This window comes from Indicator indicator, chromosome 2, assembly GCF_027791375.1.
Source record: "Indicator indicator isolate 239-I01 chromosome 2, UM_Iind_1.1, whole genome shotgun sequence".
NCBI lineage: Eukaryota > Metazoa > Chordata > Aves > Piciformes > Indicatoridae > Indicator > Indicator indicator.
Genome location: NC_072011.1, coordinates 27859452 through 27878020, shown reverse-complemented (window position 1 = coordinate 27878020; position 18569 = coordinate 27859452). Strand labels below are relative to the sequence as shown.

Here is an 18569-nt window from a genome sequence, read left to right as displayed (position 1 = left end):
TGGAAATATTAATAATAATAAAATCACATGCTAACCACAGCAGCATACCTTGATTTTGAGGAGAAGACCACAAAGCAAGAGAACATCAGAAGAAAACAAAACTCAAAAGTGAGAACGGAAGGAAAGTGTGGTGGAACAAGAGAGAGATCAAGAAAAGAATGAAGAAATCTTGGTCTAAGTACAGTAACAGTCTAGTTTCAAGCTTCTCAGTCGTTCACTTCATACAGGTTACATACAGGGGACAGAAGGAAGGAAAGGCCCTCTAACGCAATCTGAATTTCAAACACTAAGAGAAGTCTCTGTTTCAAGTCTTCTTATGAACAAAATCAAAACAAAACCAATGTGAAATAGAAAGCCTGAAATTAACAAAATAGTTAAAGGATCAACCTTCTTCCTACACACTTACGAAAAAAGAATTAATAAAATAATAAGGAAAGGATAACAGTTTTAGTATACTGAGATGAAAAATGCACTTTTTGTGCTCCAAATTCAACTTTAAATCTTTCATTAATTTCAACTTGCAGATGAAAGACCTTATTTTCTGAACTTAACTTAGCTGGCCTACCAGTATTTAGCAATAGAAAAACATCCTGGTCTTTTCTACACACCCTGTGTAATTATAGATGTGACAACCAAGATACTTTTTAAATGATACAGGTCTAGGAATTTCATTGTGGGAATTTGTCATAGTGCTGGCTCTAGAAACCAATTACACTAAAAATTATTTCAACAATTTCATGATCAAAAATTCTCAAATAAATCCTCACTCCTGCTGAGAGTACTAAACTAGCAATAACTCACTGTAAAACATACATGTCCTGTATCTGCCAGTAATGAGTTGTTTCCAAACTATAATCTGGATACCCAAAGCAGTTTAAAGGACTGCTCCTCCACAGAGAGCACAGTAAATCATATCACTGACACTATTTTTAACCTGTGGATTACCTTGTGATCTTTTAAGAACAACTTGATATTTAGTAGTTGTCTATCACTATGTATCTGAATAATACATGTCCACAAAACCATGTGGACAAGTCTCTCTTTTTTAAGACTGTAAAAACGTGGTCCTCATGGTCAGATGTTTGTAAATTCTCAACACAGAAAGCACATGGACAAAGCAATCTGTATCAGTTTCTTTCAAATAATTTAATCTAATAATTACCTTTATTCTTAATGATAAGGGAGCTACCTGAGCACTGAAGAACTAGAAAAACTAGCTCAGGGGGGTTTTATGTCAGACAACAGTTGATTTTGTTCATCTTTTTCATTCATACCCTTCAAACACACTAAGAGACAGCACACATTTTAGCCCCTAAAAGTTACAGTCCATCACATGAATTTTTAAATTATTTTAAACATTTAACTACACAGAAGTCTTGGCCAACTATGTAATTCTTCCTCCACAGGAGATCTAGGTTTCTGATGACATTACCTGCACAAGGTCTTTGGCCTAAAATTTTAAGCTGCATCATGTCTCAAACTGCTAAAACTAAACAAAAATATATAGAACATCTTTCCCCCAAGGCCAAACTTTTTAGAGGTTCTGACGATCAACAAAAAAAGGAACAAGTAAAATTTTCTTTCTAAGGATATAGGTCTCCTTTTTGAAAGCTCTTCTGTTTGGACAGACCTATAACTAATCAAGTGAGATGAACTAATTTGCAACATCGGAGTCAGAAATGGTAACGTCAGCATCCATTAATTTTTAAGCTATGATTAAGAGCTACTGAACTTGGACATGCAGCTCCTCCCTGTGCCACAGGCCACCCCTTCTTCACCAACAGTAAGGTCTACACTACTAAGCCATGACAATTTTCATGTTTGTGTCAAGAAGGAAGTGATCTCAAGGAGCACATTCTAACAATAACCAAGTTTAATTTTTATTAAAACAAGGCAAAATATTTACTATTCTCTTTTTACTACAATTTGTTCGCTACTTATAAAATTCCAGTCCTCTGGAATACACTTCAGCTTTATGAGAAAAAGAAAATGCTAGAAATGCTTTTCAGTCTGAAAATACTATTTAAGCCTTTCAATGTATTTTAATTTGCAATTTGCAGCATTTAAGTTTTCTAAATTTGTCTCAGATACACAAAAAACATACATGTAAAGAAAAAAAAAAACCCACAAGCCAAACACCAAAGAGAAAAAGCACTTTCCCAGTCAGGAAAATCACTTTGCACTGGGGAATCCACCCATGAACATGCTCATTTCACCCTTCAAATGGCACATTTGATTACCAAAGGAGCCATGTTTTTAAAAGCACTACCAGCTCTGTTTTGATTCTATGTCTTCTAGAAGACAACAAAGTACTGTTTTTATCATTCAGCACTAGTTAAAAAAAATGGTCTCTGAAGATGTAGTAATCAGTCACCAGAAGAAATTGTTTACCAGTGTACTGTACATGACTTACTCTCATTAAGTCCTGTACTTCTGCACGGTAGTTTTGCAGCCAGTGCCATGGCTTTTATGTTTAGTGAGCCCCACCTAAAAAATTCCCACCTTTAATTTGTCATTACATTTAATAAACTGCAAAAGGCTATCTGAAAAAGAATTGGTTGCTTACTTCCAAGCATTTTCTTGATCTGAGATACAGTTCTACGAAATGACCTTAATTTTAGTCTTATCAAGGGGCTGTCATTTCAGTGGCACATTGACCAAGGACAAGTTACAATACAAACATTAATGCAGATGATTAACCATGAACAGGAATACTTCGAGTTTAAACAGGCTCAGATTACAAAAGCCTTTGGTAACTTGGCTTGCTCAGATATTAAAACACAGTTAATACAGGCATAAGTGGTACTACCACGCAAGATTTCAAGTATATTCTGACTCACCGTGAAACAATTTAGGCTTTAACTGGTGATATTATCCAAAGAATCTTTGCAGCAAGTCAGGATTAATGTAACTGAAAAGTGACACCAAGACAGGTGTATCCTCTCATTAGTGAGAGTATGTCACAGGAAAACGAAAAGATGACACACATACCCACACCCCCACCAACAAAAAAACAGCAACAATAAAGTAAAAAGGGGTTAAGGGATTTAAAAACATAAGGATTCTCTAGCCTCTTTGGCCACTGGTTTGTTTCTCTCCTACTCAGGACAGTAAACTTTTCCAGGCTTATTTGTACAAAAATATTTATACAGAAATAAAAACAAACAAAACCCCCTTCATTTTACATATTCCTTGCTGTGTACTTTTTATTATTCTTCACAATGAGACACAAGCTTTCTTTAGGATTAGATACCTTGACCAATTTACTTATTTTTATGAAACATATATAGATGTCTTAATTAGTTTATAAGCTTCCTAGCAGTTTGAATATGAGAACGTTACACGTGTGGGAAATAAATTAAGCAAAATGTAAAGTTACCTATTTATTGAAATGAGTCAATGTCACATAGATTTGATATGTACATATTTTTAAAACAAACAAAAAAACACCAACTAAATATTAAAGTGATTCCAGTTTTCTGTGAAGATACATAACCTACTTCCCACTGTATGAAATGTACCAAATAGAGAAAAGGGACATTCTTTGCTATGCAAGTCATCGTAAGATTTAAATCGTGTATGACATCCTAAGTGTAACTCTACCACCATATTTTGTAAGATGAAATCTCAAAACAGCATGACCCAGCAAACAGCATGCATGCACAAAAATCTGGCTTCTCTTCTGTTTCTATAATAACCAAATTTACAACACTTTTTCAATGCTTCATGTACGTGCAACATTGTTTCCCCATCCCACTGCTCTGAAGACATTATAACAAGCAAGAATGTCACAGGTCTTTTATACAAACACATGACAGTTTAGTAGGCTACAACAACACACAAGTAGAATTATGATCTAAATCTCAGCTTATTTAGTAACATACTGCAGAAGCACTCTAAGCAAAAAAAATAAAAAAAAAGTAAGGTACATCACTGGTTTCCAAGCATCCTTGATTAAGCATTTCTTCCTTTCAAGAATTAGACTAAAAATTTCTCATTACATTAAAAAACTATCATATATCTCCTACCCACAAAACTGGCTTACATTAATAGTCAATGTAAGGAAAAAGTCATATTAGACTGTTATTCTGTACTAGCATATACAAACAAGAAAGCTCAGTCATACCAAAGAAGTCCCCTTGCATACATCAAGTAAGCAGCTTTTCCCAGCAAACTCAGTAAGCTTTAGCAAAACCTGACAATTTTTCTTTTTCATTTGACACAGATTTCACATCTGTAAATATGGACACAAATTTTTGCAATAAACCAAGCACCAGTTAAAATGTTGATACATTTAACAACATTTAAGTTAAGATGACGTAGTTGGAAGATAAGGCACAGAAAGGGCTGACCAAATTTTTTGAAAGCCACAGTTAAAAACATACAATTTAACTGCTACTATTCAGTACGTCTGAATGCTGCAAAAGTGGCAGGGATCAGCTCAAAGCAACTGCTAAACATTAGCAGCAGAAGAAAATATCATTGCCTTCACTATCACCAACAACAAAGAGCTGGAAGAAAATCCGAAATGGACAGTTCCATACTGTGGAAGGCAACCCCCCACAACGGCAACAGGATGAAGAGGGCCAACACTACCAGCTTTCTTTCTATGAACAAGTGCCAAGGGGTGGTTTAAGAAATAGCTGCAGAACAGAGTATATACATGTGAAACTGCTCATCCTCTTTTATAGCTGTTGAAGTGGAAACAGCTTCAGAGTACATAAGCGTCTATCAGTCATGCCAAAGAACAGTGCTTTCCAATATTTTAGTTCAGAAATTAAAGGTATAAAGGTATCAGAAATATGCTGGTATCTCATCCTGCTTGCAGACTTCTACCATCACTGATAATGTCATGGTATTACCTTGAAAGCAAGGAACTTCTAACTAGGAAAAGGGTATGTGCATCAGGAATCAGGGCACTTGTCTTGGCCATTTTGCACCATGAAGAAACAGTGTTTATCCTCCGGATTTAGCTAAATTTAGCACTACCTGCTGTGAGAACCATCCTAATTACTTATGAGGTGGTTGGGAAGGAATTTTCCCTCTTGCTGCAAGATTCCTCTCTCAGCAACTGAGGCATTCAATGCAAGGTTAATCCAGAAAACTCCTTCTATTTCTACCTAGCAGATACCCAGAAGATGATACTCAATATGAAAGTATACTTAGAAGAAATTTTCTACAAAACAAAGAAAATATATCTATGGTTGTAACATTAGAGCAAGCAAGAAACAAACACCTCTTCTCCCCACTCCCTTAGAAAAAAAAAAAAAGCCACCAAAAAACCCACAACAAACCAACAAAAAAGGCAGAAAAGAAATGTCACAGACACTATCAGCACAGGGACTAGGTGATTATAAAAACATCTAACTGCAATGGTCTGGTCATTTCAAACTCCAAAGTTCACATGGCATGTGCAAGAAGACTGGCTGATCAGTAACCTCACAGGAAGCTACTGACAAAAGCTGAATAAAGTCATCCTCTCGGAGTCTCTGAAGGCCATCTAGCAGCAGGAACAAATGTGAAGACTGCTGCAATTCACATTTTTTACCATAAGTGAAAGTTTGGAGCATCCTGCTTAGAGTGTGGGGCAGAGTATGTGTGTGGGAAATATGGAAAAGAAGGGTTCTGCATAGGCAGGTTTATTGAGAGAGTTAGATCACTGCATTTATAATGATAGATACAGGTATTCATGAGCATCCGTGAACACAAGGATGGTCAAAGGCCTGGAGACAAATGCAGAACACTGAAGATAAAGCAGACACTTAAGGTAAGTGCTGAGATTCAGTAGGTTTTTACAAACTTCAGGCTACCTCTATTAGAACATTGTACAATGCTTTGCCTCAGCATATGACTGACTTACATTGGTACAATGCTCTCAAGAGTTTTGTGCTGCCATTTGTTAGTTATCATTCAGGATGAATGAGAAGGCAAATTTTTCAAATTTGGTTAATGTCTCAAAACTAATGCACTGATATTCAGACTTCATGCTTGATCTCAAAGCATGCTCTTTGCTTTCTCAAAGGTGAGAAAGCAGAGAGCAAACAAAGTATTCTGTACTCTGTAGTAGACTGCAAATAATTTACTTTCAACAATAAGAATTAACAACTCCTTCAGAACTATGAATATGCAAGATACTGAGTCAGTACCAGATTAAGAGATTTTGTTTACTACTTCAGAAAAATCTACTAGGGTTTTGAACGCTGCAAAATTCTAACACTTAAAGTAATTACAGATCCTACCTCACAGGCCACTTTCAGTTAAAAAAAAAATAGAGACAGAAAGCAGAAGGTAATAGAAAATCATATATTTTTACTGTAAACCCTGACAAAAGCTCTGAGACAGAGACAATACCTCTCATTTTTTTTTCTCAGGCTAGAACACGCAAATCCAGCTTATGTCTTTACTGCTTTCCAGGACTGTAATAATTCCATGGGATGGCTAGGTCTTCAAACGCTTCAGTAAACTTGTCAAGAATCAGTGCATAAAGTTACTTCATTGTTTTGGTTTTTGTTTGGTTTGGGTTGGTTGTTTTTTTGTTTCTGTTTTTTTGGTTGTTGTTTTTGTAGTTCACATATCAACCCCTATCTGCCTGAAATCAGTTTGTTACAGATGTAACAGTTGAATTTATTCATATAGTCCTTATTGTGCTATGGCAACAACCAAAATGCTCTTGTAATACTTGATACAATTTCACTATTTCTGGAGTCTTTATCAAAAGTATTCCAATACATCTCTTAAAGAAAAGCTTTGTTAGAGCATTTCACCAATTTCTGAAGAAAGGAACAGTTGTTTGGGTTGTGGGTTTTTTGTTTGCTTGGTTGTTGATGGTTTTTTTTAAGCATAAAATAAAGGATTAGAGCACAAAATGCAGTAATCTTAAGTAAGTCCCCTTCTGAACTTCCTTACTATACAGCAATCACTATACATAACAGGCAATCTACCAAAACCAACTAGCAGGACTGAGCACTTATCATTTAGTAAACACTGTCTTTCCATCACAATTTTCAAATTATTTCCCTTTTCCAGATATGAAAACAAACTCAGTCTTTCAATAGCCGTAATAAATACATCATGTTAAAGGACTCATAAAACTTCCATTGTCTCTACACTGAAAGTAAGTAGCATTCAGTAAGGCTATCACTTCAAATAGTAACTTCTGTGCTTCCTAATAAAATACCCAGAATTTTACAAGAAGTATGCAATGCCTGGATACAATCTGAATGCAGTCAATACTACCAAACTCTACATGTAAGGGGAATACAAGCCAGAATTCTCCAGATTTCTCAACAGAAACCACATTATAAAGATTATTGCATCAATGCAAAGGTTTCCAAAACACAACCTCATACAATTTGGTTTGTATCATCTTCCTGTCAAGGAGAGTACAGCATGACAGACCATACTGTCCTGGTATTTTTTAAATTAAGAACACTGAATAATTATTTTTTACTAAAATTGAGAACAGCAGCAAAATGTTTAAAGGGTTCTTTTTAATTTCAATCTGATGTACTGCTCAAAGCAGACCACCTTCCAAGAGGGCAGAGGGAAAGAGAGTTTTCCTCATTGTAGTCACTGGGGGAGGGTTTCTTTGTTGTTTGAGCTATTTTGCATAAGCTATACAACAGCCACTAATCTTGGTAAGAAAGGAGATTCTGATCTTCCACTAGGTTGTGCATGCAATACAATATATGTGTAAAAGTATGATATGGCAATTAAGTTGTGCATCTGTCTGTAAAATACTGGAGTGCAGACTGTAATAAGACTCACCTGACAAAGCAAAACTCCTACTACACAGCTCATGGGGTGCTTGAAAAATGTAGGCACTGAAACTTTAGTTCATAGATATTGCTATGGACAACATACTTTGTTGGGCAAACAAATATTATTGCCAGAAAACTCATTATTTCACTTTTTCCCCACTATAAAGGTGCTTTCACTACAGAGTAGAACCAGAAATTACGCACAGTATCACAGTGTGCAACTCAGACACATCCCTGGAAAATTCATCAAGTGCAAGCCTTAAAACAGCTCACTGAGAAACAGTTACCTACTACTAGGTAGTAAGCTTTTGTTAGAGCTTCCATATTCCTTAGTTCTAATTACAAGAGTACAACATAGCAAAGTAGCAACAAAACCAATGAACTTATAAATAACCCCCACACACACCCTGGAGACATTAACATATGTAGCACTTTTGTTTCAGTCTGTCACCACTCTATAGAAACTAGTATTGTAATACGCAAAAGATACTCTAGAATATTTACCCAAGAGCTGATCTGGCATTAGGAGTCATATTCAAAGAGAGACTCGATTTCCAGTTACATTGCAAATCTATATTTTTTCCTACTGTCCTTGAAAATAGTTACTATAGTAACTCTTAACTATTTTTTTTAATCCCACTGTATCTTATACTCTTGAAATACACAAGTAAAATTAGAAATCTGTTGATAATTATTCTTAAGATACACCAAGCATCATTAAAAAAAAGCTTAAAACTTGCAAAGTTGATGTTGTGCAATTTATGCTCTTGACTGGAACAGATGACATGGCCAAATTTATAGAAGAGAAGTATACACAATTTCATGAGTACAATCATAAATTCTATTTAGAGACTCTCCCATTTATAGGACAAAATTCAAAGACAGATTAGAAATATGTGCACCAGAGTACTATTTAAATTTCCTAGTGTCCCATTTGTACTTTCAACTGACGTTTTATACTAATCTGCTAAATAACAACCCTAGCCCTAGGACTTTTTTCCCAGTTGTTTCACTATTTAAACTCTAAAATCATTTCCAGAACTAGTAATCTATATCAAAATTGCCCAAGAGAGATCAGGGCAATAAAGAGCCCTGCCCTGCTCAGTGTGGAAAGAAATTAAAGCAGTATCTAGAAAGAAGGTGTCTTAAGAAAATGAGAATGAAGGTGCTATCAGAGGAATGGTTCCCTGATTAAGAATACCTGTGCTAAAAGATGATCTGAAGAGGAGTTGAGCAAAGGGTCTATACTTAGTATGAGGAAAACAAGGTAAAAAAGCTCTAGAAAATGTAATGAAATGTAACATACGACAAGCTAGTTGATAACCTTGAGGTTTATGCCTGTAAAAGATGGTGGCCATCATCCGAACTATTACACAAAATGTTTTTTACCAAGTTATACAACACATAACAGGGAAAAAGTAAGGTCATCTAGAATAGGAAGGTATCAGCAAAACAGGCAAGTACTGTTATAAAAAAGAAGCAATGAACACTGGATTCATGTATGTCAAAGCAGATTTTTCAGTCTTACTAGAGAAGAAAACTAGACAGCAATGAAAGGCACAATTGAAATTTGATGATTGAGGGCAACCAATCAGATGGAAAACCTACCCTCCTACTAGAAAAAGTTCTGTTATGACCATATAAGTTTATTCATTGAGCAGAAGCTCACTAGGCACAATATGCACAGTCCAGAAAGACCTGAACTGCTAGTCATCAATACAGTTTTCTCTTTGTGGTCTCCTGTTTTTTGTCTTGTGTTATCAACCATGTAGACAGGGACCGCTACAGAAAAGCAGTAAGTAATTTCTACCTACAGTTAAAGCTAAGGGTGGGAAAGGGAACTCTGCAGAGTGTTTAACTATAATTATAAAGTAAGTTATGCATGTATCCAGAAGAACTATATAATACCCAGTTTGGTCTATCCTGGTAACATTCATTGAAAGGAAAAAGAAAGTTAGCAAAAAAAGTATTTCTAAGCCCCTTGGTTTATCTACGAAAGAAAAAGCCATTTCTGATACACACCTTGACTAAAGAAAACTCTGAGCAACAATTTGGTAAAGACATGAACATTTACATTACAGAGGCTATTGAACTGAATGAAAATGCTAAAAATTAGTGTTGATGCTGTAAATCTTATCTTAAATTTCCACATTCTTGATTACTCAGTAAATAATAAAAAAAACTATTTCAATAAAAATCAGCAAAGTTTGCATTTCCTTCCTTGAAAACAAGGATAGGAGCATGAAAGGATGTGAAGAAATGAACAAGTGGAGAAAAAGGAGAGCAAAGGAAACCCAACAAATTAGAAAAAGCCTTGAGCATTTTCACTTTTAATGATCTTGATTTCATCCAGAAAGATAAACATGTTACACTTGATTTTCACATAAACCTGATTAAAAAAACCTTTCAGGAAGGTATGTGTTCAACATTAGTTATAATTTCTGATCCTGATGTACAAACTAGAGAGCAGAAACCCCTTCACCAGTTGTTTGTAGTGTAATTCTTGACTCTGCTATGAGATAGACCTAATGTAAGATGCTACCCACTTATCTTCTCAATTACTTAAGCATAATTAATGTGAATACACTACTAAACAGTTACTGAATTCACTCCTATGTTGGGATTTTATAGCCAGTTTAAAAAAAAAAAAAAAAAGGAGAAAAACCTCACCCTCCTAAAACATTATTGTAATTAACTGTCAGCAGGTGATTTTTAAGGTAAAAATCAATATTGCAAGGAGAAAAAAATCTTAACTGCAGAAATTAACAGGCTCTAACCTTTTTCACAAGCTTAAGCAAAATCTTATACATCACTATTCACTGGAATGAGCATCACTCAAATATTTTATACACAAATATTTTTCCTAGCAAAAAATATTTAATTAAAAAAAAAAACAAAAATCAAGAATTACCTAAGTAGTGCTTTACTCAAATATACTTCAGAAAAGGCTTCCATTAGCATGAAGTTAATTTTTGGAAATATTGCATTACTTACCTAGAATATCTGTTAAATTTCACTTAAGTTCCTAACATTCATTCTGTTTATTACTTCATGCTGTGATTTTCAACTCCACCCTCATCAGAGCCAGTATCAGAAATTATTTACGCAACAATTTTGCATAGCAACAATCTACTTCCCTTAATTTTTAACAAAGCAACTTTTCAAACAAATACTGACACAAAGATAAATCTACAGCCTTATCATAAACAGTTCATTTCAATTTGTAACATCTTCCAGCTAAGTTTAGGGGTTTCTACCCCATTTAGATGAATATTTGTTATAGACAAAAGCAAAATTGTATTAATTACAAACCAATGTTTTTCTCTGAAATCTTAAGTGCGTTCCAGTCATTTTGGTTTAACCTTTTTGAAAAGCAAATTGTTTTGCCAGAAAAAACCCACACTTGTGAAACCCAAGTAAATCCCTGACGTGTCTGGAGGACGAGGTTTTTTTTTCAACTGAAGAATAATGCTTGTCCAAGGCATTTTAGGTAGGGAAAAGATTCACAGATCAGGAGAGAATTAAATTCCACTATGTCTCAATTGTATGGAGCTAATTATTCACTAACTCAAGAAATAATTTACATAAGCAATATTAAAAGCACAGCATAAAGCTGCTGCTTAGAAATATTTTCATGGCATTACACTGTCTGTAAATTGTGGTCAAAATCTTAATTCAAACTTCTTATTAGTCTCTAGATATTTCATTTGTAAGGACAGACTATTCACTTTTACTCAGTTACAGGAAAACTGGTTTCCAAATAGTTCTTTTGATGCAAATGAGCAGTCTTGGGTCCATGATTTCTTTTTTTCCCAGCCCTTCTAATCCAGAACTAGGACTCAGACTCAGTGTTTTTACCCCCTCTTGAACTGTGTCTGTTTTGTGATAGTAATGATTGGAAAATATTCTACTCAGTAAGAAGTGCAGGGCCCAATCCTTTAAGATTACAAGATATTCTTCCAGAGTGTCTAAATATTGCCTCAAATATTTGTTGCAAAAGATAATTTATTTTCTATCACTGGTTTGGTACACTTGGTATTTTCAGATATATTCATCACCTCCTTGGTCTCCATACAGTTTGCCAAGTTGCACTAATTCAAATAACTGAAAGCTGTAGAATCCAACATGAGGAGAAAGAACAAGTAATTCTACCATTTTTGTGATGCTTCTCTACCTCTATGCTAGCACTTCCACTACTAGCTTCACATGTAATGCAACAGAAATAGTCACTGCTAACCCCAGTCTTAAAACATGAGCCCTTTTAAAGTCTCAGAGCCAGACTTTTAAAAACCTACAGGTAAGCAACCATGCAGGTATGTTTTAAAATCACTGTAGATTCCCAAGATTCCTAATTCTTATTATCAGATCATAGAATAACAGGTTGAAAGGGCTCTCCGGACATCATCAAGTACAACTCCCCTGGCAAAGCAGGATCACTTAAGGCAGGTCACACAGGATCACATCCAGATAGGTCTTGAAAGTCTATAGAGATTCCACAACATCTCTGGGCAGCCTGCACCAGGGCTCCAGCACCCTCACATCAAAGAAGGGTCTCCTCATCTTCAGGTGGAAAACCCTGGGTTCCAGTTTGTGCTCACAGCTCCTTGTCCTGTCACTAGGCACCACTTGCAAGAGTCTGGCTCCATCCTTTTGCCCCCCACCCTCTAGCTATTGATGAACCTTCACAGAATTTTAATTGCTTTAATTAGATTTAAGCAACAAGGTTGCATATTTGCTTTGGAAAGATGATAAATGTGTCATGTATCAGTCTTCCCTATGTCTTTTAATGAATTAGAATCACATCTGAACCAAAAGAATAAAGATCAAAATTGCATCAACTTTAGAATTATCTTTTCATCCTTGTACTGTGCACCATTTTCCTAAATAGATTCCCTATTTGTATTTAAAGCCAGTGAAAAGCATTTAAAACATTCTGACTAGAACGAATACATATATATTAATTTCTCTCCTGCTCTGGTGTTATTAAAAAAAAGACAAAAAACAAAACAAACAAACAAAAAAGCAACCCAAAACCAACACAACAACAAAACCCCCACACTAAACAAAACAGCCACCCTCATTCTTAAGAGTTATTCCTAATGCCTTCCTGCAGAGTTATTTCTAATACCTTCCTGCAGAGCTTAACAAAAGGGAATTTTGGACAGGAATAAAAATAAAATAAAAATAATAATAATAATAATAATAAAACCCCAGCAAAACTACAAAAGAAATCAAACAGCCATAAAGACTGTCCAAATTTGATTTTTTTAAAAACTATAGCCATTTAGAAGTTATAAGTAACTACTAAAACAGAGTTGCTAACACAAAACATGTTATTTCTCCAAGCTTTTTATTAAATCTTTCTACTTTTGTTAACATGTAGGTAGACTACTAGATCAGACTAGAATAGCTTTCTCCATCATAAAAAAAAAAACAAAACAAACCTACAACAGATCAGTATTTCTGACAATCCCCAAGTCTTTGCGGCACTATCAAAGAAATCCCACTAGTCCATAAACCTATCTTTCTCAAAAAATTAAATTCAATTCACATTCCTAAGCCCCAAATCATGTTCAGAAAAACACAGCACTTCTCTTCCTCTCATACTGTTATCAGAATGCACACTACAGATGAAAGCTTATTTTGTCATCAAGATCAGCAATAATTATAACACCTAGTTCATGTATGGGACTTTAAACCAACAAATCTTAAATTCTTTCAGGAGTATTTATATTTATTCTGACAGTGACAAACAAAATAGTCTACAGAGCATTTGCATTCCTTGCTCTGCCCCAAAACATGCACATGCAGTTGTTTTGTACAATCAATCAAGGTGAAAGCATGTAAGCATAAATAATTTATCTACCAGCTTATGAACAATAATGCTTGGAGCAAATGCAAGGAGAAAGTGGAACAGAAAGGAGAAATTGATTTAAAGAAAAGGGTTAACATACTGTTTCATTTTGAATTTCACTGTTGATCGATCTACAAAAACATGGTTCTTCCCACACTTCCCCAAAATTTTCTATATCTTTAAACTTCGTAAAGTGAGTAGCTGCCTCATCATTTGAGACACACACAGTAAAGTGTAGCCAAGTATAAATTAGCATGAGCATTACAGAGCTATTTAGGAAAGGTCTGTACCTAGCATCTCTCCCGACACCACTAAAGTTTAATCAGTAGTTAACTAAAAATTTTAAAGCTTCTCAGAGCTTCTCTCAGCTACATTCTGAATACAAAAAAAAAAAATCTTAAAAATTAATTAAATTAATGCAAACGATTGGCAGGTTTCTCAGAACAGCAACAAGTGTTAAAATAGGTAAATACCTAACAAAGTTAAAATTACCACCTTGCTTTCAATGAGTCCACAAGTGACTTCAGTGAAAGTGTAAGTGAAAACATGAAAGCATTACTCCCAAGAAGTCTTCAACCTTCTTCAGACTGCAGACAGAAGAATATCCAACTCTAAGCATGAAACAGACAGTGCCCTTTATCCCTGGTTTTGCTGGGGAAAAATAGCACTGAATGACTTAGTTAACACCTCGTATGACACAAGCTAGGAAAAAGCAACAAACTCTATGCCCTATCCAAGGCTCTTGTTTTTCAATATTTTACAGGCAATATACTTTAAGAAATGATTTGTGCCTAACTCTTCAAATCTTCAATCCCTTAGGACTAGTCTACACAATGAAATATTAACAGGTATTTGAGCTGATTAGTTTCACGAAGTGCTTTGCTATAAAAACCCACACATTTAAATTGCTTTAAAAATCCCCATCTATACATTCAAAAACTAGTCACATTTTACACTATTAAACTTATGAGGATCCAATGGACTTACAGCAATCGTGTCTCACCAAAGTATTAAACCTTCAAAACTAACACTGAGGTACATCAGTAGGTCATATGTGAATACATTTCACTGCCACTGCCTGAACTATACCATCAGAACTCTAGTCAATTTAATGTAGACTTCACTCTTCTGTACACATAAATCTCCCTGAAAGCCTACTCCTAGTGAAGTGATTAGCTCCTCTTGGAAATCCCACTCTCTCTCTATATAGGAAACATAAAAGACAAATCACCTGAACCAGATTTTTCAGAATGAAAAAATTCCTGGAAAATCACTATAATAATCCCGTCTTAATATTCTGAACGTGCTACATACAACCAGAAGCTCCTGGGTGACAGTTTGCAGTACGGACATGTGCTAGGTGCAAAGTTAATCCCAGCAGGCCAACAACCATGTCTGGACGGTTTAAAATGATCCAGTTTGACCCACCTCAGGCATTCCCAACCAAAATCATATCCAGGTTACTGCATCTTTGCAGATGCCACACTCACTGAAGCCCGTATGATATGCAAGACCAATAGTCAGGCTGAGCCTGGAAAAGCAGGCAAAACAACAAGCAATTGTTGGTTTTTTAGAAGTCCAGTAAAAGGGCTTTCATTTAAGTTGATAAATGTGTTTAAAATATTGCCAAATTGGGTCATCTCAGAGCAATGGTGAAAAAAATGGGGATAGTTGTTTGTCATAGAATCACTAGGGCTGGAAAAGACCTTTAAGATCATCAAGTCCAACTGTAACCTAACTACCATAACCACTAAACTATATCCTGAAGCACCAGATCTACATGGTTCTTAAAGACTTCCAGGTATGGCAACTCCACCACCTCCCTGGGCAGCCCATTCCAATGCTTCACTACTCTCTCTGTAAAGAAGTTTTTCCTAATGTCCCATCTAAACCTTCCTTGGCACAACTTAAACCCATTTCCTCTCACCCTATTGCTAGCTGACCAACACCAGCTACGCTACAATTTCCCATCAGGTAGTTAGAGAGAACAGTGAGATCTCCCCTTAGCCTTTTCTTCTCCAGACTAAACAACCTATCTCCTTCAGCCACTCCTACAACATGCCCTCCAACCCCCTCACCAGCCTCACTGCTCTTCTCTGGACACAGTACTCAAGTTGTAAAAATTAACAAAACAAAACACTATATTTTGTAACATGTAGATGAAAAATATACTTTATAGATAAAATTGTTACCTACTGCCAGTTTGCTGTAAATGCACCTGCAGTCTTATTAAACATACTTAGACCTAGTAGTCAAAAAAGCTTAGACATACAAGACTTTTTTAGTATCAGTAGTTCAACTGAAATAACGGTCATTGTTGATAGTGGTAAGTAGCTCCTATACAGGTTCAGTGGCTTAACTGCAGAAGTCTGGTGCTAATGCAAGCAGAATTATTATTTCTTTTCATAGCAATGAAGTTGGTAGCTTATGTCCAATCTAGTTAATTATGATAAACATGTAAGACTGACATAAAAATTGGTGAGGTTTACTAAACTGTTTACTAACAAAACTACAGAAGCACAATCTGCCACAAACACCAAGAAAACAAGTTAGTGTTGGCATGTACTGGGAAGGGACAAATGTATTAATCACAAAAAAAAGAGCCACAGGCAGTTAGCAATCAGCTTGCATTTCCAGACAGACTGTGCTACATTCTCAGATACAATCACGAAAGCTCCATCATACTACCTTCTGCCCACCTTTTTGAACAAGCAATGGTCAGCCAACATGGATATTGATAAACCCTAAGCAATGCAAAGATGGAGCTCCAGTCACAGAAACTATTATGAAACGTAGAAAATAATCACAGAAAACCCTTATCTTGGCATTTGAGAAACAGTTTCCAATGAGTAGAATTGAAATACTCAAAGCAATCATTTTCAAGTTATCACAGACTTAATAATCTTAGAATTGCTTTCAAGACTCTTTTTTTTTTTTTTTTTTTTTTTTCTTTTTGTGGCTACCCTAGCAGCCAGCACTTGGGTGCAGAAACACGAGCAAGCTCCAAGACGAAGCCAACTTGATTTCTCAAGAGGCTTCTGTTAATAAACAACCAGGACTAGGGCCAGGCCAAGAGCAAGTGTGAATTTCCTCTTTTTCCCCGGGAACACGCACAATGATCAGCCTCCACCCTCCGTGAAGTGAGCGTGCTGTCACACACAACCAAGGCTGCAACCTGCCTCCCCAACCCTCCCCCCCGCCGCCGCTTTCAAACCAGACGCACAGCACTAACCAGCCAAAGGGAACATGACAAGGGGTAGTGGTAGGGTGTGGTTTGACTATTACATTTTTTTTTTTAAAAGAGTAAAACCCAGCCTCTCTCAGCCATCAGAAACACCCATTTCATTAGGAAGAAATTACCCGCTGTGTTTTTCCGGTACAACATGTGAACTGAGGACTACGAACCTGCTCCTGATATTTACTTTACAGTGAGCGCTGGCAGCTTTCTAACATAGCGAACCAAAGCACTCCGTCCGTCACGCCCTGGGAAAGCTAACCCGGAGATTGCACCAGCGGCCCGGAGAGCCGCTCAAGTAGAGCAGGTTGCTTTGTAAGAGGCGCCTTCTGTACAAAGCTGAATGTTTAAAGAAACAAAAAGGCAGCAACAAAAAAAGCCTACCAGCGAGCTTCTCAGTCCTTCTCTTTCACTAATCGCTCTCCTGCTCTGCTTAAGTCACAGACAGTTTAAAAAAAGCCCACAGAGGTAGCCCCTTTCGGAGTCTGGGGGGGTCTAGCTTTTGTATTACGGCACTTACTCGCCCCCCTTTCGCCACTTCCAGCTCCCAGAGGATTCCCTGCCTTGGGGCCGTCTGTCCCGCATGGTCGGCATGTGCCTGCGAGAGCGGAGGGAGGAGGAGACGACTCCGGCCCTGCGCTCCCTTTCTCTTAGCAGCCGCTTCAACCTGCTTTCACCCGAGCCGGTCCGGGCACGGCGAGGGGCCCGACACTCGCTTCCCGGCCCTTCCCGGCAAGGAGCGAAGCCTCCTCCCCGGTCAAAGGGGGCCGCGTGTTAAACGCGGAATAGAGGAAGGCCTATGCCCAAGCCCCTCGGCCGGGGGGGAGGCGGCGCGGGGGGCCAGGCTGACCGTGGGGCGGAGGCGGGCGCGGCCTGGCCCGGGCGCAGTGTCTCACCTCTCGGGCGGCCCAGAGAGGGGGATGCGGGCCGGGCCGCTGCTAGCCAGCCGGACCGGGGAAGAGGGTCTGCGGCGGAGTCTCTTACCTCGGTGGGATCGCTGATCTCGAACAGGTCCAGCCGGTTCGCGTTCCAGTGGTTGATGATGTCGGCGAGTTTGCGCCGCTCCTCCTCCCGGCTGCCGCCGCCGCCCGACATCCTCGCCGAGCCCGCCGCCGAGGAGCCGAGCCGGGGCTGGGGCCGGGCCCTCTCCGCCGAGCCCTGGCGAGGGGCGGAGACGGGATCGAAGCGGGGGGTCCCTCAGTCCAGGCTGCGGGAGGGGAGGAGCCGGCTTTCCCCTCGGCCGCTGTCGGCACGGGTGCCGCGGAAACGCCCCGGGATCGCGCCGCCGATAGCAATCGGCCCCAGAGGACAGCGGGGAAGGAGAAAAAAAGAAAGGGGGAAGGGCAGGGAGTGGGCGCGAAGAGGAGGAGGAAGAATGCCCCAAGTCGTCGTCGGCCGCTGTGTCTCCCAGCTCGGCAGCGTCTGTCCCCACTCGCCTGCCCTGAGCCGAGCGAAGCCACCGCTGCCGCCTTTCTCCGCCCCGGTATCGCCCTCCCCTCGCTCGCTCGCTCGCTCCCTCACACACCGTCCCGTGCGCGCCCCCGCTCGGCCGGCCGCCCGCCCTCCTTCTCTCGGGGCGCGCGTGCGCTCGCTCCCGGCGTTCGCCGGCTTCTGGCGGCGGTCGCGCGCCTCAGGAGGGCGCCCACTCCCCTCCCACCCGCTCCTGCCGGCGAAGGGAGGGGTCGGGGGACTAGGGGTGGTCGGTCCGGGGCGGGGCGCG

The 18569-nt window shown here is 38.5% G+C and overlaps 1 protein-coding gene across 6 annotated transcripts in view; it reads right to left on the bottom strand.

Moving 5' to 3' along the window:
- AFDN (afadin, adherens junction formation factor) overlaps positions 1-17944 on the bottom strand; it is a 119331-nt gene extending 101387 nt beyond the window's left edge. For all 6 annotated transcript variants that reach the window (XM_054399127.1, XM_054399125.1, XM_054399126.1 and 3 more), the window contains exon 1: positions 17834-17944. In XM_054399127.1, coding sequence (XP_054255102.1) covers positions 17834-17944 — 111 coding nt within the window. The remainder of the gene's footprint in view (positions 1-17833) is intronic.
- Positions 17945-18569: the final 625 nt, after the last annotated feature.